Consider the following 25340-nt stretch of genomic DNA (forward strand, 5'->3'; position numbering starts at 1 on the left):
AAATATGTAAATTATAATAATCATTATTATAATTAAATACTGCATTGTATTTTACAGTATAGTAGAATTGCTATTTTAAATTTTATGATTTAATAAAATAAAAATATTTAAATGATTAAATGGTTGTTGTTTTATAATGCAATATTATTGCTATAGTAACTTATTTGTTATATAATGTAGTATAATAAAATATTATTTTTACAGTGTAATATTATTATTATTTACATTTAGTCATTTAAATGCTAATGTTTCTTAATTTATTTAATTAAAAAATTATAATAAAATGAAATGTATAAATAATTTATAATAATAATAACAATTATTATAATTATTAAATACTTGCATTGTATTTTACAGTATAGTAGTATTATTGCTATTTGAAAATGTATAATTTAATATAATAAAGATATTTACAGTGATGTGGGTGATAAGTATGTTCTGTGTGTGTGTGTGTTTGTGGTCTAGGCTGGTGTTGGGATGTTGAGAGAGCGACTGACACATGCAAAGGGTGAGATCCTGCAGAGACTGCAGCCGTCTGCGCCAGCAGGAGGCGCTAAAGCACCAGAAAACACACACACTCCTGCAGCACACACACAGGTGAGACGCAGCTCACACACAGACACACACACTCCTGCAGCACACACACAGGTGAGACGCAGCTCACACAAACACACACACACTCCTGCAGCACACACGCAGGTCAAATCCACACACACACACATTCCTGCAGCACACACACGGGTGAGACGCACATGATCTCTCTGTGTGTGTGTGTTTGGATTTGACCTGTGTGTGTGCACGTTTTTGTGACATGAGGACATAGATTTGTTTAATGACACGGGTATGACCGGTATTACAAGGAGAAGGTGATTTATGAGGACATTACCCCATGTGCCCATATTTCAAAAGGCTTATAAATCATACAGAATGAGTTTTTTGGAGAAAGTAAAAATGCCAGTAGTTTCCTGTAAGGGGTAGGTTTAGGTGTAGGGCGATAGAAAATACAGTTCGTACAGTATGAAAACCATTACGCCCTTCAAAGTTGGGCACAAAAAGGAGTAACTGCTTACTGCTCTATTATATCAAAGGGGGAAATTCAGGATTTTCAGAACTGAATGATCAAATTTGGTCTGGAAAAACAGGATTTTTATAGGTTTTTACAAGTTAGACACTATTATGACACGAAAATCAGAAGAGTAACAAATGATTATTCCCCTTTGATAAATACATTTATTAAAGTGTATAATACAAATACTGGTGAAAAACGATTAATATCTGAGTTATATACCTGCATTGAAGATATTAAAGGCCATTCAACAGAGTATATCAAAGAAAAGTGGGAAAAGGAAATGCAGATTTGTATGCCAGCTGAAGAATGGCTGAATTTATGGCCTTCACAGTGTGTGACTAGTCATTCCAGGGCTTTAAAGGGGTCATATAATGCCATTTTTGCACAAGCTAATATGATTCTTTAGGGTCTAAATTGAAAGTTTGTAATATACTTTAATTAAAAATTCTCATTAGTATTGTAAGAAAACACTCATTTTACCTGCTCAAAAACAGCTCTGTTTTCAGCACACCGTTTTAGTGCGTGTGTTTTTAAATGCTAGTGAGCTTTGCTCGCCCCGCCCCTCTGTTCTGTGGGGCGTTTTTGACACAACACACGTGGAGTGTTGCCTTGACAACAGTTGAGGGTATATTTTGAAGAATGGCAGCGGGAGTCTCTGAGGATACTGTGCAACCGTAACGTTTTGTTCATTATAAACGTGGGATTATTCATTATATTGAGAACGTCGTAAATAGAAAACATGCATGTACCCTGAATGTAAACATTAGCCACATACATCGTGAAGCGTGCTAGCGATTTGCAAAGATTAATATAAAGGTTAATTAAGCGTTACACTCGCTTCTTCTGGAGGTTCAGCAGGAACACGAATAGTTGGTACCGATTCTTTTTTCAGGAGCAGCTTCTTAGCAAAACCAGCTTTATACTGACCTTCATTTATAAAGCAGTCTGGTGAAAAATGATTCGCGCAAACATGAAAACATTGACGTTGCTCGTGGGGAATATTCCCTTCAAAAGCAAAACTCAGCCACTGTGTCTTCAGCGGTTCGGACTTAGGAACATCAAAATGACTGCTGTGTTCATTATTGCACCGAGAACAGAACACCACAATCGCTTAGACGCCATTCTGCTCATAGACAGCTCCAGCGTATATCAACAATGACGCGGACTATGATTGACAGCTCGCTCACGAGCAAGGGCGGGTCTGTGTTGAAACACTGCTGTCAATCAACCATCGTGGGAGGGGCGTCCGACCGTGTGGCGTCACACGGTCGAACGGCTTGATTTGAGACAGGGTAAAACAAATAAGGAGATTAAAAAAAAAAAACACTGGATGGATTTTTATCATTTTATGATGGTTGTGTACAGGCTCTGCTAACACACATTTCAGTACAATCAACTTGTAAAAGTGCATGTACCATTATATGACCCCTTTAAGGGAATTTTGTTGGGAAAATACAATCCGTTTCTTTATTACGCCCAAAGTGAAAGCAAAACAAAAAGGAATGACAGATCAGAGGCAGTGTGGGACATTATTGGCTGATCATGTACATGTTTTCTGGTCTTGTCCAGTCTTAAATCTGTTTTGGTCAGAAATACTTTCTAGCATGGAGAAAATCTTGGAAATTGAGATAGAAAAAACAGCTTATATTTTATTTCTTGGCAGTATACCAGATTCAGTTAATAATAGGAATAAATATTTACTCAGGATTGTACTAGCAGCAGCAAAAAAAGCGATTACTCGTCTGTGGCTCCAGCAGCCTCCCCCAACAAGAACTCAGTAGCCGCTTTTCCACTGTCGGGTCAGTGCGGGCCAGTGCGGGCCAGTGCGAGCCAGTGCGAGCCAGTGCGAGCCAGTGTGGGCCAGTGCGAGCCAGTGTGGGCCAGTCTTGCGAGCCAGTGCGGCCAGTGCGGGCCAGTCTTGAGCCAGTGCGAGCCAGTGCGAGCCAGTGTGGGCCAGTGCGAGCCAGTGTGGGCCAGTGCGGGCCAGTGCGGGCCAGTGCGAGCCAGTGCGAGCCAGTGCGGGTCAGTGCGGGCCAGTGCGGGTCAGTGCGAGCCAGTGCGGGTCAGTGCGAGCCAGTGCGGGTCAGTGCGAGCCAGTGCGGGCCAGTGCGAGCCAGTGCGGGTCAGTGCGAGCCAGTGCGGGCCAGTGCGAGCCAGTGAGGGTCAGTGCGGGCCAGTGCTTTAAACGGGCCGGGCGGGGCTAATAGCCTCGGACCTGTAGCACCGAGCCCAAAATCACGATGCGTTTCCACCGTCGGTCCAGAAGCTCCGCTGTGCTTCACTAAAACCCGCCCTTCACACGCCTCTCTGGAACAACGTCACGCGACCCCATCATTTCATCAACAAAGAGAAGTTATCAGAAAACTAATCGGAAATAAGTCACTAGAAATATAGCGATCACAAAACGAACATGATAAAAGCGGTTTGTTTGCATGCTTTGTTAGATTTAAATCCAAAAGCATCAATGTTTTACGATAGCCTATTAAGTGATACATCGATCATAATGAATTAATTTATCAGGATTGAAAATTACTCCCACAGAAATAAAGCAATGTGAACCACTATTTCACAAAAGAAAGAGGACAAATACTTCCCTACTTATTCAGTGGAGTCTGTTTCTGTGTATTTGTAGTCACAGTATACATCACGTTAAGTAAGAATGATAATTTATTTTACTTTTTGTATTATACTTTGTGGAAAAATATTTATGTATGTACCCATGAAGGAGTGTTGTTTGTTTGTTGTTGTGTGGAAGTTATCATGACATCATGAGTGTAAATAAAGTAAAAAAAAACTAAAAAAACATTTTGGAATGTCCCCACAATGTGTGTGTGTGTGTGTGTGTGTGTGTGTGTGTGCGTTTTTGTGAAAAGTCAGGACATAGATGTGTATAATAACAAAGGTATGGCAGGTATTACAAGGTGAAGGTGACATCTCAGGACATTGACCCATGTCCCCACTTTTCAAAACGCTTATAAATCACTCAGAGTGAGGTTTTTTGGGGAAAGTTGAAATGCACAGCCTCCTGTAAGGGGTAGGTTTAGGTGTAGGGTTGGTGTAGAGCAATAGCACATACAGTAAGTACAGTATAAAAACCATTACGCCTATGGAGAGTCCCCACTTTTCACAAAAACGAACATATGTGTGTGTGTTTAACAATGCTTGAATGCCAGTGCTGTCTTTCATCTCTGTCTGTCTGTGATTAATGAAGTTCACGCTGTCCTGATGATCAGCAGAGATTATTTGCTTTCTGATGGCCTTGATGAAATTGCGCATCTGTTTTTGGATGTTGTGTAAGTCGTGGCTGGCATACATTGTAAACCAGACGAGATTCCCCTCTGTGCAAAGAGCAGACACACAGTGCGTTCTCATTCGACATCTGCGTGTTTCGTAAAGTGTTTGTGTTGAAGCAGAATAAGGTTATAGTTTGATTGCGAATGATTAACCAGTGACACATATATATTATATATATATGTATGTGTGTCTGTAATTTCTGTTTAACTATTTTTGTTTCAGTTTGAGTAATTTTAGTATTTCATCTTAAAAATATATTTCAGTTCTCATTTCATCTAAATTTTTTAAATTTGAATAATAGTTTTTCATCTGATATTTATGTTTTATTTTATTTCAGCTTCATGTCAAATGTTTAGTAGTTTTAGTCAGCAGCACTGTAATAACTGCTAATAGCTGTACCTTATAGCTCATATCATATAGTGGATGAGGTTAACTAGTAATCCAGCGGTTATGTAGGTGTTGTGTGTGTGTTGATGAGCTGTAATGTGTGTTCAGGGGCCGTACGGATCCGCAGCTCCTCCTCCGATGCCCCAGCTCGCGCAGCAGATGATGCCCCGTCTCTTCACTCCTCAGCTGCGGCCCGATCCTGCTGCTGGAGCTCCACGGCCGAGCCTCAGACCCGTCTACCCACAACACCCTGCCACAGCCCCGGGTACCTGTCAATCAAATATCATTCATAACATACACCAATCATTCAAATGCTGATGTACACACTACTGTTCCAACGTTTGGGGTCGGTGAGATTCTTAAAAGAAGTCTCTTCTGCTCAACAAAGCTGCGTTTATTTGATCAAAAATACAATACAAAATTGTGAAATATTTTTACAATTTAAAATAGCGGTTTTCTATGTGAATATCTGTTGAAATGTAATTTTTTGCTGTTACATTTTCAGCATCGTTACTGCAGTCTTCACCGATTTTTACAGATACCGATAACTAGGTTGAATTAGGGCTGGGTTGAATTTTCCTTAATGCATAACTTACATTGCACAGGTATATTCTCCATCTGTAAATGTTAGAAAGCCATGGAAATATTTCTATTTTGCTCTCAGAAGTGCATGAGCTTTTGCTTTGCGATTCTCCGCTAAACTTCACAGACTTCATTTAGAACGAGCTAAATATATACATTTTGCTGAAATATTTGTAGTTGGACAATAAATGTGACATATGTAGAATTTTAAACCTACAAGTAAGTGTATGTGTATGATAGCACTAGGGATGCAACGATACCATTTTTTCAGATCCGATCCGATCCAGAAAATTCTGAGTATCGGCCAATTCCGATCCAATCTGAGCGCAGTTTTTTCTTTTTTTTTTTTTTAAATCAATGTAGAATTTCTATACTTATGTGTCACTCTTTTGTGTGTTAAACACAATGTACTAGACAACTTCATTTTAATGAAAAATAACATGAAGGAATATATAGGGGCTGTTTACACCTGGTCACTTCATGCGTTTTGTAATATAAATCCACTTCAGGAGGTGTTCTGGGCCGCGTTCCAGACGAAACTGGACATGTCTAAATGCATCTGTGTGTTGAAACCACATATGTAAATTTTACTTCTCCCAAAATGTAAAAAATAATAAACGTGTGAGACCGTGTTATAAGCTATATATGACTATATATGACGAGTAGCTGAGCATCTCTTGAGCAAGCAGACGAGCAGATGGTCAACACACTCATCTTCATTAAAAGCAGTAAGACAAACTTATCTTTCCAGCGCTGATGCCGCGCGCTCTCCTACTGCGGTCGTTGATCTTGAAATGAGCTGATAATTAATAAAATGCAACGCAAATCTTTTGATTTCTTTGACGTGAACTTACACGTTACATTTAAATATAGCGAGAATTGAAGATTGGATTTATATCTGTTTTGCGACTGTGGCCAAGTGTAAATGGAAACATTTGAACAAATCAGATAGAGATCCGATCATGAAATGACCAGGTGTGAACAGGCCCGTTCATAATCTATGACAAAATACTAGGTTAGAGGATAATTTAGCAGCAAAAGTTATTCTAGAAAAATCATGAGTGTACAATCTTATAAAATCTAAACATAACATTATTTAGTGGGGAACAAATAAAAATGAGTATGTGTAAAATGTTACACATTGCTCTTTGTATTGTTGTTAAATACATTAATGAAAACAAGTAAATGTATTAAACATTATACAAGACATTTCTTTTAAATGTAGCCTATAGCACAGTAATAAAGGCAGCAACATATGATAGAAGAGTCCTATCTTTCATATGTTGCTGCCTCCATTACTGTGCTATACTTTAGATTATTAATAGCCTTGATAGGACAGAACAATATAACGCTATAAATAATCTTTCATTGCGAAAAGCTCCACTAGAGAGCGGCACAAATGATCACAGCGCAGCTCCGGATAGAGAAGTTCACAGCACAAAGGATAGAGATGTTATTAAATCTGTGTGATGGTTTATTGAGCCTTTTCTTTTAACAGTTTTAAATTTTAGTTATTTTGCGCTCTGAGGATGACAGACAGACGCAGCGGAGAGAAGAGTTTACATGAACTTGAATTTAAGGACTTAAATATTCATCTGTACCTCACATTAAACTATGGAACGGCTTCAGAACACTTGGACTTTATGGTGCTTTATAATGTTTTTGTGCTTTCGTGGGGCTTAACAATAACACAGAATACTATACGCACAATATCGGTTTTGGATCGGTCTCGTCTCAACGCCAGTATCGGAGCCGATACCGATCATGAGTATCGGATCGATGCATACCTAGATAGCACTAACTGTAAAGTGTAATGGGGTAATCAAAATAGCCTTTTTACTCAAATAGTCTGTGCTTTTTTTTTTTTATTGATTTCATTTTTAGTTTAATCAATTTAACTTCTGCTTTAAAAGCATTATTTTTGTTTTTAGATTGCAATGTTACAATGTTAGAATGTAATGTGATTTTAACCCTTTTTTGCACATAATATATGCCTACATGCTCACATTCACTTTGATTGTTTAATATAAATATAAAATACAGAGAAATATACCGCAAATCAGCCAAAAAATACCGAGATATGAATTTTTGCTCAGCCCTAGGTTGGACTACATCAACTGAAAACTGAAACAGTGCTGAACCTTTATTAAAAAAGAAAAAACAGTACCGAACCATACTTTTAAAATGGTCTAAAAGTATTCATATTAAATATTAGTTGTATTTTTGATCATTAAAGTTCACAGTTCATTAACTAATCATCAGGCCTGGGAGAATGAATGAACAGAAACAGAGAGTTGATGCACTACCAACGCATTCTTAAGTTTATTCAGGTAGATATACAGTACAAGCAGCATTAGCCAATCAAGATTTATACGTTACCTTATATGGATAGGAGAGAAGTATAACTGATGACTATAAGGTGCGAGTAAGATGTGTATTTGTCTGGCTGTCTGAACACATTGGTTTCAGTTCCTCTCCAGAAATAGCATCAACAAAAGAGAAAGTACATGAAGTGCGTCTGTTTGAGAGATGAAAGGACAGAGAGTGAAGCCTCCAAATAATATTAACAAAGATGCAACTTCAAAATGGAAAGAAATGCACGTTCGAGTGTGACATTAACACTCTCTAACGAGGAGCAATACTTCTACAGCTTTTATTATACAACTGCTTCAAACTTTCAGTAAACCGATCATTCGGTCGACCTTAGTGTCACATGATCCTTCAGAAATGATTATTATATGCTGATTTGCTGCTCAAGAAACATTTCTAACTGTGTTTTATACTAATGAAATATCATACAACCAAGATATTTTTTCATCCATGTTTGAATTTACACAGTTCTGTTGTGCAGCGTCTTATTTGACGACAAACAAAAGTGCAGTGTTTTGTTGTAAATTAATTAAATAATTTTTTTATTTGTCACTACTCCGGTACATAAAAATAAAAAAATTTTAAAGTTAAAGAATAAAAATAATGAATAGAAATAAAATCATTTACAGTTTGCAATATAATACAAATTACAGTTATAATGTACTAAAATAATATACCTAAGTAGAATAGTGATTAATTGAATTAAAAGATAAAAAGTAGAAACCGAATATGTACGAAATAAATAGTAGTAGAAGTAAATAAATATACTATGATGCGCAAATTGATGTATAATTGTTATATTTTAAATTTACGTTTTAAAAGATTGATTAAATTGTTTGATTTATTAATTAATTTTATTAAACACCATTTTGATGATAAATTTGTATTAAGTCAGAATCTAGAAAAAATAAAACAGAAAATTTAGAATTCAAAAGTAAATTAATTTAGAATTAAATTTAGATTAAATTTAAGAAAGCAGCTACTTAAGTGATGTTTACATTCAATCTCAAGGTCTAACAAACATGTGGAAGCATTTCCTTCCCCATTGATAAAATCATCGTTATACATATTGATCATATTGTGATAATTAATTTTTTTGGCCATGTTGCCCACCTACACACCAAACAATAGTGTATTATTAGCTAAAAAAAAATGTGACCCTGGAGCACAAAAGCAGTCATAAGCAGCACAGGTATATTTGTAGCAATAGCCAACAATACATTGTATGGCTCAAAATTATCCATTTTCCCTTTTATGACAAAAATCATTAGGATATTAAGTAAAGATCATGATTTTTTGTACATTTTATACCATAAATATATCAAAACACAATTTTTGATTAGTAAGAACATTGCTAAAAACTTAATTTGGACAACTTTAAAGGTGATTTTCTCAATATTTAGATTTTTATGCACCCTCACACTTTAACTGTTTGCCTGTGATGTTTGTTTGTTTCCTGCAGGGTTTGCTCTGTCTCAGCAGTTTGCTCAGTCTGGATCTCTCGGAGCTCCGATGGGTTTCATGTGTGGCCCGTCGATGCCCTCCTCTAGCCTGTCGGGGCCCTCAGTGCCGCCCTCCTCTCCCCCGGGCCCCATGATGCCCACTCCGCCAGCCCCAGGCTTCATCTCGCCCACGTCTCTGCCGGGCGGCCCGGTGCCCTTGTTTCCAGCCGCTCCTCACACACAGGCTCCCGGCGGGGCCTATCCTGCTCTCGGAGCCGGGTATCCTCAGGGTGGCCCCGGAGCCCCAGCGGCCAAGAGCTTCAGTGGGGCCGGAGTCCCGGCACCTCCGACAGGTACCTGCAGACGTCTGGAGGAACCGCTGAACACAGCCGTGTCTCATATGTGTATTTATATTGATCTGCTGTTTGATTTCCAGGATATTTCCCATGGCTGATGTGCCACACAGAAGAAGGTGACAGGGAGAGAGGTGTGCGTGTGTGGGGGTGTCTGTGTGTGTGTGTGTGTGTGTGTGTGTGTGTGTGTGTGTTTAAGAGGGACAGCAGCAGTCCAAACTTGGCTCTTCTAATATTTAATGCTGACTGATCATTTGCATATTCACACACTGATCATGTTGTGCTTCCTGTGTGATCTCTTTGAGATTCATGGGTAATAATGTTTGTGTGACCTCTCAATGCTGATTAGAACTTTGCTTTGTGAGTTTTGCATTATATAATGATATAAACAGACTAAGAAGTGACTATACTAATGTTCAAAAGTTTAAAAGGGTTGGTAAGATTTTTTTTAAATGTTTTTGAAAGAAGTCTCTTCTGCTCACCAAAGCTGCATTTATTTGATCAAAAATACTATAAAATAAAAATTACTGATTTTTTTAAATTATATTTTATCAAATGTTTAAAATAAATATTTCAATATTTAAAAAATATTAAATATTATAAAATATTTATAAATACATATTTTTAGAAGAAAAATAAAATAAAATAATTAAAATAAAATAAAAATTACTATTATTTAAAAAAATATTATTACAATATAAAACAGCTGTTTTCTATGTGAATATCTGTTAAACTGTAATTTATTTCTGTGATGCACAGCTGTATTTTCAGCATCATTACTGCAGTCTTCAGTGTCACATGATCTTCAGAAATCATTCTAATATGCTGATTTGCTGCTCAAGAAACATTTCTGATTATTATCAATGCTGAAAACAGTTGTGCTGCACAATATTTTTGTGGAAACCGTGATGCATTTTATTTTTCAGGATTCACAGATGAATAGAAATTTCAAAAGAACAGCATTTATTTGAAATAGAAATCTTGCAGAATCTTACTGACCCCTAAACTTTTGAATGCTAGTGTAAGTCAGACAGATAGAGAAGCTACAGAGACACTTAAATCACTCTCACAAACGTCTGTAAAGATGCAATGACATCCAGACATTTCTAACTGTGACTTGAGTGTCCAGGTATGTTTTGGTGCTGCTGTATTGATGCATGTTTCTATTTAAAAGCAAATATAAGTTTTGGTGACTGATCTGCTGTGATTGTGTGAATATTGTCTCTTCAGTTCAGGACGGGTGGAACGACCCTCCAGCTGTACGCACAGGACAACGCAAGAAAAAGGTATTTAGAATTTGCATAATGATGTTACTAATAATGATGCATTTAACAGGAAACAATATGACCTGTTTTCCACTGACATGATGCTGGAGCTGCTTCTCAATCTGGCCCCGTTCTGCACGTTTCTACCAAATAAACATTCACATATATGCTTTAATTCAAAGCAACTCGCTTCGTATTTAAGATATAAGTTCATGCATTCACCGGGAATCGAACCCATGACTTTGGCATTGCAAGCGCCATGATCTATTATCTGAGCTTCAATAAGAAATAAGATGAGTGCTACTTTATCTCATCTGTCTGCAAAAAATTGTTTATTCACAAATATTGCACACAGTTGCATTGAGTCATCATATCAAATGTCATATTGCAATCCAGTGATTGCATGAAAACCCTGATGTACTTTAAATGTTGAAATATATTCTCCAAAGTATAAAAAAATGTTTCCAGTGAAATCATTTACAAATATAGCATATTAAATAAATTCTGTGATTGCATAAAAACCCTGAAATAAATGACTTTAAATATTTAAATGTTCAATAAATGTTTCCAGTAAAATTATTTACACATTTTCCATGAAATATTGACTTTTTATTGTTATGTATTAAAATAAATAACTGCTGTTTGTCATATGAAATTCTGTGACACAGACAAGGTTTAAGCCTAGTCCCAGACTAAAATGTAAGTCTGACCTGTTTCAGCTGAAAGAAAGTTGCACTGACTGATCTTAAAATATATCAGTGCCTTTATTTTGTCTCGAGATGCACACCAGTAATGTTTTTTTTCTAAGGCCTGTTTATAAAAATGACTTAATTGAACTATGGCCTAATCCTGGCTTAGTCTAAGCCCTGTCTGTGAAACCTGGCCTTAATGTTAAAATATGTTCACAAAAATATAAAACAGTAAATGTTTCCAGTAAAATAAGTTACACATGTTGCATGCATTATTTATTATTGCATGCATGAATTTTCCTTGTTATATTTTAAAATAGCTGCTGTTTGTTATATTATACCTCGAGAGTCATTAAACTGTGTGTGTGTGTGTGTGTGTGGTTCAGCTGCCAGAGAACTACACTCCCCCTGCTCCAATCACAGCGCCGGTGATGGGTGACCGGGTCCAGGTGCCGCCCGGAGCTCCGCAGGAGCCCAACATACAGGTCAGAGGTCATGATGTCAGAGTCCGTCTGATGAGTTTGTGTTTTTCATCATATTAACTGTGTGTGTGTGTTCTAGTCCTTACAGCAGCTTCCTGCCGAGCATGTGGAGCAGAAGGAAATCCCCGCCGAACACATGATCGTCAAGACCACCTTCAGCAGCCTGGTGCAGCGCTGTCAGCTGGCCGCCGCGGACCCGGTAACACACACACACACACACACACACACGAGACACATTGCATGCAAACTTTCCGAGAGCTTTCTCAATCTGGCTAGCTCTAATCTGACTGCCTGGTTTTATGTAACCGTCTGGAATTGATGCACAGGTTCATATCTGTCCACAGAGACGGATTGTGTTTACAAGGTACAGTCTAATGCTCTTGAAATTGCCAAAGTTTGCAAGGTTAGTTGCATCATAGGCTTTTTTTTGCCAGCATCAGGGTTGCCAGGTCCCATAAACATGTCCAGCCTACAGTCCTCTAAAAACCTGCACAAAAGCAAAGAAAACTAACCCAATTTCCCCCCATCCAATCACAGCTGAGGAGTTTCCTTAAAGCATATCAAAATAAACATTTTGATTTGATTGAATCTGTTTTAAATCTTATTGGGGTGATTTTAGCTACACTTGCTTAATTAGTATGTGCATATATAATGATCTAATCTGCATTTTATTCCTCAATCTTTTTTCTTTTTTTGGGGCGGTGGGGGGTGGTACTTTTAATTTTTCTTTTACTCTGATTTTAATTTTCAACACTTTGCATGATAATTTTTATTTTTAAATGTGAGCTATAGAAATGAATAACACTTTATATTATCATAGTCCAGGTGATATGTGCAAAATTTGAGGTGACATGAAACTTGGTACAGTTGTACAGGTTAGGGCCCTGAACATTTTCAGAAATGGAGGCATCACAAAAACACCTCGTGGTTGTCATGGCGACCATTTTACTTTCCGCCCATAACCAAATTATGTATTTTGTGTCATATCTTCTGAACCAAACATGATAACACAGAAAAGGTGATGTCTACCCCTATGTTTTGATGGCCAAGGATTACAATGATGTATTTCTCCTTACCTCTCAGGCAGAGTCAGGTAGGAGACAATGTATGTTTCCAATACATTCTTGTTCTCTCTTAACGATGCTCAAACATCACACGCAGACGGCAACGCAATCTTACTAAACTGTGTCCTATCTGCTCCTCTTCTGCTGCACCTCTGTCATTTTCTGTGGGTCTCTGGAATTGTCAGTCAGCTGTCAACAAACTTCATTCTGGCCATTGCTTCTCAGTCTGCTCTTAGTATCTTGGGCTTGACTGAGACCTGGATTCGTCCAGAAGACAACGCAACCCCTGCTGTTCTCTCTAACAACTTCCCTTTCTCTCACACCCCCCGTCAGGTTGGAAGGGAACTGGCCTTCTCATTTCTAATAATTGGAAATACTCAACCCACTCTTCCCTTTACAATAAAAATTATTTTCAGTTTCATGCTATTATGGTAACAGCTTCTGTTAAACTCCATATCTCTGGAGCAACTGACACTTTATAATCCACATTAACGTCTTGTCAAGACAATATCTGTTTAGACAGGCCTGTGCATACTACCCCTTCTAACCTAAAAAGTTGCCCCATGTATCATCATCTTCACTGTATTTTTGCTGAGCAGTCTTTTGGGTGGCTCACCAATGTAATAGATTTCTCTAATACAAAAAATGAAGTAGGCTTGACCAAAGATTTTTTGGGGAGAAGAATTTATTGAAGATAGTAGTGTAGCAGTTCTTCAATAGCGATGTTAGCATGTCTTCCTTCAAACAATCTTAACCCTTGTATGAATCCTAGCTTCTCCCAAAGTTCTGGCCGTGGGATATAATTTTATACCTGATGACAAAAGGGCTAGAAACAACAAATACTGTTAGGACCTTCCCGCTGGAGATCCTGCAATCTACAAGACGTTCCTGAGGAATGCTGTTCCTTTGTTATTCTAATGGAATGGACCATTTGGTTCACACCTTTATAGACATGGTTACATTATTTCTTTCACAGAATGACCAACTGAACTTTAACCAATCAGGTTTCAGCAGCAGCCGTTCAACTGAGACTGCTTTGCTGTCGGTCACTGTAGCCCTGCAGATAGAGAAAGCTGATTCCAAATCATCAGTTCTTACTCTGCTGGATCTATCTGCCACTTTTGACACTGTTAATCATCAGATTCTCCTGTCTACCATCTGCACTCCACTGGTTTGAATATTATCTCACAGGTAGGTCTTTCAGGGTTTCCAGGGGAGGAGAGGTATCCAAAGAACACCAACTGGCCACAGGGGTTCCTCAGGGATCAGTTCTAGGACCCCTCATCTTCTCCATAAACACTACATCACTGGGACCCATTATACAAGCACATGGTTTCTCCTACCAAATTCTACCTTTGACACACAGCTCTATCAATCATTTCAACCAGACAATCCAATAGTAGCTGCATGGATCTCTGGCTGCCTGGCAAACATCTCGGCATTGATGAAAGAACATCACCTACAACTCAACCCGGCAAAGACTGAGCTTCTCGCTTTCCCTGCCACTCCGACTCTACAGCATGATTTCATCATCCTGCTAGGTTCATCAAAAATTATTTTTTGGTGACCAGCTGACTTTCAAGGACCATAAAGACAGCTTGATCTTGCAGGTTTGCATCGCACAACATCAGGAGGATCATTTTCATTCACCTTTCCTTTTTGGTGAAATGATCTTCCCACAATTGCAGTAATTAACAGAACACCCGACACGTTATCTGATGGCAACACTAATTTAATCCCATTTGACATAAAAACTGGGACCCAAACCGCACCTGCATTAAATCTCCTACACGAGGTAGACAAAACTCATTTATTAAAACTTTTATTCAAATTGTGAAAAGATTAAAAAGAAAAAGCAAGCAAAGAGCGCTCACTTTAATATAATCTCTATAGCTGTCAATCAGTGGCAGCGTGATTGGCTACATTGCTCAGCATGTACTGGACAGAGTCGAAATAGTCTTGGTTATTCAACCTGCAACCCGCCCGTGCTTGTCACCGTCCGTCCGGCCCGCACCCGCACCCGCACCACACCCTACACATAAATATTATTCCACCCGTTACATCATATATTAGCGGTTCACCTGCGTGTACCTGCCCGCATGCAGGACTCTGGCTTCCCCCTTGTGGACAACATAATAGACAACTCTGGCACCAGAGAATGATTGTAAATTAAGTTTACATGAAATATGTTTGAAATTTCATTCTGCATCTTCTGAGATTTCATTGTAATCCTTCTCATAAAGTCAATAAATTAACCATTAACTGTTCACCTGATTGCGTTGCCTTGTGCGTGTGATGTTTGAGCGTTGTTGAGAAAGAACAAGAATGTATTGGAAATACACTTACCTGAGATGATTTTAAATATATGATCTGAAATACATGATAGTATTCTTGAAAAAAATCTTTTCGTGTATTATTGAATAAAATATTAATTATATGTGATACTGTGATTTCCTTCTCACATTGCTGATTTCACCATTAACTCTTCAACTGAACAGTTTATGTTGCTGTACAGGTGCATCTCAATAAATTAGAATGTCGTGGAAAAGTTCATTTATTTCAGTAATTCAACTCAAATGGTGAAACTCGTGTATTAAATAAATTCAATGCACACAGACTGAAGTAGTTTAAGTCTTTGGTTCTTTTAATTGTAATGATTTTGGCTCACATTTAACAAAAACCCACCAATTCACATCTCAACAAATTAGAAATACTTCATAAGGCCAATAAAAAAAAAACATTTTTAGTGAATTGTTGTTGGCCTTCTGGAAAGTATGTTCATTTACTGTATATGTACTCAATACTTAGTTGGGGCTCCTTTTACTTTAATTACTGCCTCAATTCTGCGTGGCATGGAGGTGATCAGTTTGTGGCGCTGCTGAGGTGGTATGGAAGCCCAGGTTTCTTTGACAGTGGCCTTCAGCTCATCTGCATTGTTGGGATTCTCTCTGGGGTTCAGGTCAGGCGAGTTTGCTGGCCAATCAAGCACAGTAACACTATGGTCATTGAACCAGCTTTTGGTACCTTTGGCAGTGTGGGCAGGTGCCAAGTCCTGCTGGAAAATGAAATCAGCATCTCCATAAAGCTTGTCAACAGAAGCATGAAGTGCTCTAAAATCTCCTGGTAGATGGCTGTGTTGACTGTGGACTTCAGAAAACACAGTGGACCAACACCAGCAGATGACATGGCAGCCCAAATCATCACTGACTGTGGAAACTTCACACTGGACTTCAAGCAACATGGATTCTGTGCCTCTCCACTCTTCCTTCAGACTCTGGGACCTTGATTTCCAAATGAAATGTAAAATTTACTTTCATCTGAAAAGAGGACTTTGGACCACTGAGCAACAGTCCAGTTCTTTTTCTCCACAGCCCAGTTAAGACGCTTCTGACGTCGTCTCTGGTTCAGAAGTGGCTTGGTAGCCCTTTTCCTGAAGACGTCTGAGCGTGGTGACTCTTGATGCACTGACTCTGGCTTCAGTCCACTCCTTGTGAAGCTCTCCCAAGTGTTTGAATCAGCTTTGCTTGACTGTATTCTCAAGCTTGCGGTCATCCCTGTTGCTTGTGCACCTTTTCCTACCCAAATTCTTCCTTCCAGTCAACTTTGCATTTAATATGCTTTGATACAGCACTCTGTAAACAGCCACACCTTTCAGTAATGACCTTCTGTGACTTACCCTCTTTGTGGAGGGTGTCAATGTTCGTCTTCTGGATCATTGCCAAGTCAGCAGTCTTCCCCATTATTGTGGTTTCAAAGAACAAGAGATACCCAGAATTTATACTGTAGGGATGGTCATTTATTCAAACTCAAATGTAAATATTCTAATATTTTGAGATACTGATTTTTGACACTCATGAGTTGTAAGCTCTAATCATCAAAATTAAAACACAAAAACTTTTGAAATGTTTTACTTTACATGCAAAGAATCTAAAATATATGAAGGTTTCACTTTTTGAAATAACTTACAAGAAAAAATGAACTTTTTCACGACATTTTAATTTATTGAGATGCACCTGTATATGCTGTAGCACTGTAATCAAAACATAGGGGTAGACATCACCTTTTCTGTGTTATCATGTTTGGTTCAGGAGATATGGCACAAAATACATAATTTGGTTATGGTGGAAAGTAAAATAGTCGCCATGGCAACCACGAGGTGTTTTTGCGATGGCTCCATTTCTGAAAATGTTTAGGGCTGCAAACTATACAAGTGTACTAAGTTTCATGCTTTTATGAAAAAGTGAACATTATTTTCACACATCACCTGGACTATTAGTAAAAAGGTGTTTTTTCCATTTTCCTTCGTCTATAGATAAACTTTTTTTTTTTTTTTTTTTTTTTTTTAATTTGACTGAATGGATAAAAAAATTACGTTTTTATTTATTTTTATTTTTAGATAATTATATCTACATAGAATTCTGAGTTAAAATAAAGTGCAACAATTACATTTGGTGGAATCTGGTAGTTTTAGTTTCATATTTATTATTCAATTTTATTACCATGCATGTTGAATCAAAATATTTCTTGTAATGTCTATTCAGTGCTTTTCTCATTTAGAACAAAAATGACTTTAAATGATCTTTATGGGGGTAATTTCTCAGCCTAAATTGATGACTGATTAATTTGTGATCAATGAATTAATTTATTATTATTATTATTATTATTTATTATTATTTAAAGTTTCTGCCTCAAAAGAAGCTGAGTTTTTGTGCAAGCAACATTAAGAAAAGTTATCTTCACAGAATGTTCTGTTGTTTTCTTTTTTGTGTATTATAAGATATTATATATCTTATACTATTAAAAAATATATATATTTTCAAAATCAGGGATGTCCAGATATCAGATATGTAGCTGATTTAAAACCACATTTGGAAGAGGTTCATAACGGTTGTGAAAAATCAGGACTTTGTTTTTACATTTGTGTAACCAATCTGATATTCTGTGCCAATGCAAACAAAGCTGCTAACAGTCTTGTGTAAGTGGGCAGATGTCTGACCAGAATAAGCTGCAAAGTGAACTGGACTTATTTATTTAATCTATGATCTTCCCTTGCAGCAAACAAAGCGCAAACTGGACGATGCCTCCAAACGTCTGGAGAGTCTGTACGACAAGCTGCGAGACCAAGCGGTGAGTTAAAGACGTTTATTCCCGGCTCTTCAGTCTCTAAATCGTCCTAATAAACCTCTCCTGTGTCCTGCCGCCCCTCAGCTCTCTCCCAGCATCCTCGGCGGCCTGCACGAGATCAGCCACTGCGTCAACGCCCGCAACTATCAGCAGGGTCTGGAGGTTCACACGCAGGTGGTGAGCAGCAGCAACTTCAGCGAGATCTCTGCCTTTATGCCCGTCCTCAAAATGCTCATGACCATCGCCAACAAGCTGGCCGTGTGACTCCAGCGCTTGACGGCAAACACGGCAGATCCGGTTGTGTTTTGATCTGTCGCTGAACTGTGCTTTAAGAATGAATGCAGCGTTAATATCCCGCCGATCCTTCCATGCAGCAGGCCTTATTCATCCCACAACAAGCAGAACGACTTTCTGTGCAGAATTGTTCATAAAACCATTATTGCATAAATTGCAATGAATTAAATGCAATGGATTGTCTAAAACAGGCCTTAAAACAAGCAGAACTCATTTGTGCAAAATGTTGCATTTAATTCAGTGTGAAAATGTGGGAACCTTATCATGAAATGCAAGCAGAATGACATTGTTGCATAAATTGCATTGAATTAAATGTGGTTTGCCTAAAAATAGGCCTTGAAGCAAGCAAAACCTGTTTGTATAAGTGATTGCTTTCAAAGTAAGAACGGGCCTTTTTAATTGTGCATAATTGTGCATTTAAAAAAAACATTATTTCATAAATTGTGTTGAACTGAATGCAACCGTTTGTCTAAGAATAAAAAATAAAAAAATTATTTCTTAAATAATTCTTGCATAGATTGCTGCATTCAGTTCAGTGTGAGAATCTACACAAGCAGAATTACTTTCTGTGCATGATTGTTCATATAGGAATTAATGCATCAATTGTGTTGAATTGAATGCAACAGTTTGTCAAACACAACCAAATGGTGTACATTATTGCATTCAGTTCAATGTAAGAATGCAATGCGTAAGAGTTATTTCATAAACTGCACTGCATTGAATGCAACAATTTGCCTAAAAATGCCTTAAAACAAGAACAACCTATTTGTGCAAATCATTTGGAATATAATTCTTATGTAAATTAACTCAATTTGAGAATCTACACTTGCAGAACGACTTTCTGTGCATAATTGTTCATAAAAAAAAAATTATTGCATAAATTGCATTGAATTGAATGCCATATTTTGCCTATAAATGGCCCTTAAAACAAGCAGAACCAATTTGTGTAAATCGTATGTAAAATCATTTTTGTGTAAATTGTTGCGTTCAGTTCAATGTAAGAATGTGATTTTGTCGTGTATTATTTCCACACAGATTCGTTCTGAATGCATTTCATGAATGAGGTCCAGTTTTAATATTACGAGAGCAGAAAGTCGTGATGCTGTCTGTAGTTTATTCGTCGTGATGATTGTTAGTGGACGAGGTTCATTACTGACTGACTGTTGAATTCCATGTTTTTGATTGGATTTGGTTTGTGTGAAGGCTTGTTTTCTATTGCACTCGCTCCTAGAGAACCGCGTTGCTGTTTCTCCTCCAGACACTCCTGTAGAAAAGCCAGAGCTTCATTAGATGTTCCTCAAACCATTGCAACAAAGATGAATGGCACTGAATCTGTAAGACTTTGGGCTGAAGTGAGTGAGAATCTCATAAAATCTGTCAAGAAAGTGTCCATGTGTTATTTCACCCCAAAAATCAGTGAATACACTCTCAGAAATAAAGGTACAGAAGCTGTCACTGGGGCGGTACCTTTTCAAAAGGTACATGTTTGTACCTAAAGGGTCCATTTTGGTACCTTAAAGGTACATATTAGTACTTAAAGTGTACATATTTGAACCTAATAGGCACAAAAATGTACCTTTTGAAAAGGTACCGCCCCAGTGACAGCTTCTGTGCCTTTATTTCTGAGCGTGTAAAAGAAAAGGATTTATTTTATTTTTTCTTTGAAATGTCAAACTCTGTTGAATTGTCATTAAATATTAATGGTCCTAAAAATATTCTTATTTATTTAAAATGTAATTTCACCTAGACGTATCTCGACAGGTTTTGTGAGATTCTTCTGTCTTCAGTACTTCAACAGAGCAAAGAAACTGAATGTAACTGAACAGTTAACCTGATGACACAGTTTCATCTTTTTTACGTGTTTATGTTCTGGTAATGAATATGTCCCCATCACGGTCGTGCCGTTCTGTGTCCAGTTCATTCTGAAGTTCGTGAGTCAAACTCTTACATGCTTGAAAACACTTGAAATAAAATATACACAACTTTCATAAATGCTCAATGCGTCACAGCTGTTTATTTCAACATGCAACTTTTTGACTTTCAATATTGCAGTATATTGTTTTCATTAAAGGGCATATCAAGCATTTAAAGAATTAATATTCTTCAGAATAATGCTTAGTTATTTTGTGTTGATTTAATTTTGTAATTTGAATTAACCTCAAAATCTTGATCTGATGCAGGTGTGGAGGATTAAAGTTTGAAATCACAAGCTTTTACACACAAATCATTGGGGTCAGTAAAGACTATTTCAACAAAACGTGGGTTAAATTCAGTTTGTAGTTTGTAATGTTTGGATTTTGATTTTATCCTGTAGAGGGCGAGAAAGGAATCTTTTCTAACTCAAAGCATCCCTTTCTCTTCATTTAAACGCAGGATTTATTTCATTCCATGGATAATCTGCAATTTTATCGTGAATTATGAGCCACATCACACCGTCTTATTACTGGGAAAAATAGTGACTTACCATTATTATTTATATGTTTAAAATGTTTAATTATTTATATATTAATGTAATATTTAACATGAATATTAATGCATCAAATTCAGTAGTAGTAGACCTATGTGCATGTGGCGCTTTGATAAAAACAGGGACAAACTGCGCTTTCGTTCATAGTGAACTCTGTAAAACGAGTCGGTATCTATTTTGCGGATTTTCCCGCTGGGTTTATCATGTGCGACACACCGGATGAGTTTCATGTGTAACAACGAGTCTGATGGAATGTGACCCGGTGAAACCGCAGCCGTTCGTTTCTCGTTTTAGCGACTGTATGATTTCATAAGAAGGGGAGAGTTGGGACGGTTGCAACATGGGCTGATTTCTTCAATCAGGAATGAAATACAGTGATAATATTCATCAACGGGGCCGCTGCTGGCCAAATGGGTGTGGGTGGCATTCAGATCGTTTAATGCACAGCTAGCCGTTGATTATCCCGTTTATGCCATGGTTATTTGCCAGCATATTAAAGATGTTAATAATATTTGACCGGAACGATAAAAATATCGGTTATTTTCGTAACTGTATGTTACTATGGTTACCAATGTTTATAGGAAGCGCATTAATATAGAACGTGATTAAACTGACCTGGAACTACCTGTGCGGTTCAACACCTGCCAGCCAATCAGAATCGAGTATTCAGACAGACCATGGCATAAATACAGCTGTCTGATTGATTTTATAGTTTCAAGCGTTCCGAAATCACGCAAAAGAAAATTAAGCCGTTTTACTAGCTATTCGATAAAACCATGGTTAATTTTTGCAAGGGTTGTGATGTCCACATGTTTTTGTTGTTGTTGAAGAAATTATAGAGGCTGTGTCATCTACAGTGATGGGAATAACGGCGTTACTAACGGCGTTATTTTTTCAGTAACGATGAACGATTTCATAACATGCAGAAGTGACGCGCTACATGTAAACGATATTCTTTGTTGCATTTTCCTGTCAAAATAACGAGTTCCTTTGAATTCTTCAGTTTTTAAGAACTGCCGGGTTCTCCAGTAGTGGGCGGAACTATGCGCAAGCGACAATCTCATTGGCTGGCGCTCACCCATTATCGTCCCTATTTTGATTTCAGCAAATCAATTCGAACGAACTCAGACAACGTGATTAATATTCATGAACCCAGCAGCTCATTAATCATTAATGCATTTTATATTGTTATTAGTAGTAGAATTCGTAGGAATTTTGTTATCTTATCAGTATTATTTTTAGGGTGTTTTTTTCCCCCTTTTTTTATCGAAACACTAAATGACAAACAATATCTTAAGCACCACCACCAGTCCTAAGTTCAGTCAACATGACAAATAATTACTAAAGTTCTATCATCATATAATGCTAAATTATCATAATATCAGATTATAATGCTTGACTGACTGATGCTAAGTGTCAGATATTTAAAAAAAAAAAAAAAAAAAAAACTGTGCCATTTTACAAACACAAGCTTTATATATATATATAATTGGTTGATACTATTTACAATAATATATTGAATTTGATAGGTGTCTCTCACATTGTCCCACAGAAATATTAAAATAGATTAGTGTACAATGTTTTATAATAATAATTTATTCTATTTAGTGTCCATTTCATTCATTTAATATTGGGGGCATCCAAGTTATTTGACATATTTAAACACTTTTTTTTTAATTTTTTTTTTTTATATAAAGTAACACAATAGTTACTTTCTCTGGTAATTAGTTACTTTTATAATGATGTAACTCAGTTACTATTTGTGAGAAGTAACTAGTAACTATAACGAATTACTTTTTTAAAGTAACGTGCCCAACACTGCTCACCAGCTAATTTGGCTGCTAAATTTTTAAGTTACCGGCCATTCATTACTTCTACTAGCCAAAAAACAAAACAAAAACAGAAATAAACCAGCAGCTTGAGGCTGTCTACACTGGACGTGACAAAGCGACCATTGCAAATAATTTTGTGTCAGTACTAAGGGTGTGCGATATTGACAAAATAAAATATATAAATATATATATATATATCTCAATATTTTCTGGGATTTTATCGTTAGCGATAATTAGACGATATTTTGCTGAGTGTGTTATTGTGCTGATATCTTAAGGACTACCGTGGACAGCTGACTCCTATAGTTTTTGATGTTCTTCATATTCTGTGTGCTGGTCAGTTCACAGCAGTGATAGAAATTAATCTTTTCCAATAAGTTTAAATTGATTTTAACCTTTTATGGGCATTTTTACCTTTATAAAGCCATTTTTTCTAAAAGTGTGCATCATCTTTTGAGTCAAATTCTTACATTTAATCAATTAATTATAATAATAATACATTTAGGCTGTTACTAAACAAACAAAATCAGTATCAAGAAAATTCATCTTTGCAGAAGTTCATGGCATTCAGATGTATTTTCACATGTTAATGTAGCTCAGAGGGACATGGAATGCTTTAACCTGCAGTAACAAATGCATAAATAAAGTTTTGATACTTTAAACATGAAATGTTGAATACCGATATTTGAAATTATATTAAAAATGAAAAGATACTTTAAATGTAAAATTAAAACCGCCAGCAGGTGGCATCAAGTCACTGTTAATAAGCGAGTCATTGCGATTGAACCGAATCATTCAAACGGTTGATTCATTCAGGAACGAAACACTGTCAAATTGCTCGGAGACGCAAAACAGCGCCGTGGCTGTGTTTAGAATTTTTTTTCTTGGCGAAATAGAGCAAAAACAGGCAATATGGTGTCTAAAACGTAAGTCTCTTGATAATAACTTTGATTTTATACAACACTTCAATAAACAAAATGTCACATTTGTAACCATGCTGATTCTTTAAGAAAAAAACGGCACTCTTCGTGTGATATTGATTAACTATATATACATTTTCTGCCACCTTATCTTGAATTATGTGATGCATATTAATAGACTGAATCATGCAGTGAAAGAACACACTCTAAATGCGCGCGCACACTAGTTAGTCTAACTAGACTTCCTCGCGCATGCGTGCACTCTGTAGGTGTGTTTTGTTTGGTTTTTGCAATATACTCGATAATGTCATGATGTCTGACCAGTTCAGTTTTTGCACTGAACCTGCGCAGATCTGTCTTGCATGAACTTCCCCAAGAAATGAATGAGTGAACATAACTTACGAAAAGTAACCCGCCAAATTGGCTAGTGATTTGACGACGTTACCCGCCACAGCTGATTTTTACCCGCATTTGGCGGGGGTTAATTTCAAACCCTGGTTTTAATTACATTTTAATGAATTTTGCAACCGTCCCCTGTTCTGGGGTCAGTAGTTGCAAATTTGACTCTGTCTATTCAAGTATAAATTGTGTGTATATAATCATATGTGCACGTGTTACAGCAATGTGGTTGAGTAGCCGACTGACTTGGCTTTATTGTATTAAAATTCTGGCTTTCTGATGCAAACAGTCTCTGAAAAACTAAAGGAAATGCAAAAAGTGTTACAACCGTCCCCATTCTCCCCTACATTTGAGAGGCGCTCGCGGATTGGTCCAGTGGGGTCATACGGCGCTGCTGATTGGCTCACGTTGATCTGCTGTTGAAATTCCCGGGATGTTGTGAACTTTTGTAACCTTTTGCCATGATGACGTAACACCTCAATGACCGAGAATAACCAAATGAATAACACGGTGCAGCGGTTCTGGGGCTGTGTGTCAGACACTATCTGGAAATTAACACGAGGCCAGAAGACACTGAAACACTTCATATTTAGTAATTGCATTTATTTAAGCCATGTAGCCTTTAACATCATCATCATAACCTTCTGCTGTTTATTGTCCATACTTACATACTTGAAATACCTGTGAAATTTGAGGAATGTTTTAATAATAATCATTATTATACTTATACTTATTATTATTATACTTATTCGTTCAAACATCAATCTGTAGCTATAAAATGAACCCGTTTCTGCAGTGACTGTGGTAGGCTACTAGTGCTGATTCTGCAGTCTGGATAAAATGTGATTGTGAACTGCACAAATGCCATTACAAACACAACCTGCCGGAGAGAATGAGAGACAAGTACAAACATGAAGTTTAATATGACCTGAGAAAATAATGCACTGTAATTTAACAGCAGGAATTAAGACTTTGCCTGAACCCATTTAGGAGATTGTGATTGAAGTCAGAAAGCCGATCTGAAGCTCTTGTGTGTTTAAATCAACACGACACAAACGATCCGATAATTATGATAGTAAACCGCCAAAGTTTGATTACAATCGTGTTTTCATAAATTGGCGCGAAATTGTGAGCGGACTAGGTTGTTCGATTTTAAAATGTTTGAGGGCGATTCATCGTTAATTCTCTTTTTCTTTGATTAGTTCTTGCTTTCTTTATTTTTCGGATAGAATGTTCGTCCAAATCACGTACATGATTGTAGAAAAGAGCCTTTTCCTAATACGAAGCTTAATGAATCGGGCTTCCAA

The 25340-nt window shown here is 37.2% G+C and overlaps 1 protein-coding gene across 1 annotated transcript in view; it reads left to right on the forward strand.

Moving 5' to 3' along the window:
* Window positions 1–20410, forward strand: part of sec31b (SEC31 homolog B, COPII coat complex component) — a 37455-nt gene extending 17045 nt beyond the window's left edge. Inside the window, 9 exon segments of the mRNA XM_058793599.1 lie at window positions 466–597; window positions 4859–5015; window positions 9165–9497; window positions 9581–9631; window positions 10728–10783; window positions 11838–11936; window positions 12013–12132; window positions 18053–18124; window positions 18206–20410. Coding sequence (XP_058649582.1) covers window positions 466–597; window positions 4859–5015; window positions 9165–9497; window positions 9581–9631; window positions 10728–10783; window positions 11838–11936; window positions 12013–12132; window positions 18053–18124; window positions 18206–18385 — 1200 coding nt within the window. The 3' untranslated portion in view covers window positions 18386–20410.
* The last annotated feature ends 4930 nt before the right edge of the window (window positions 20411–25340 follow it).

This window comes from Onychostoma macrolepis, chromosome 12 (assembly GCF_012432095.1).
Source record: "Onychostoma macrolepis isolate SWU-2019 chromosome 12, ASM1243209v1, whole genome shotgun sequence".
Classification (NCBI taxonomy): Eukaryota; Metazoa; Chordata; class Actinopteri; order Cypriniformes; family Cyprinidae; genus Onychostoma; species Onychostoma macrolepis.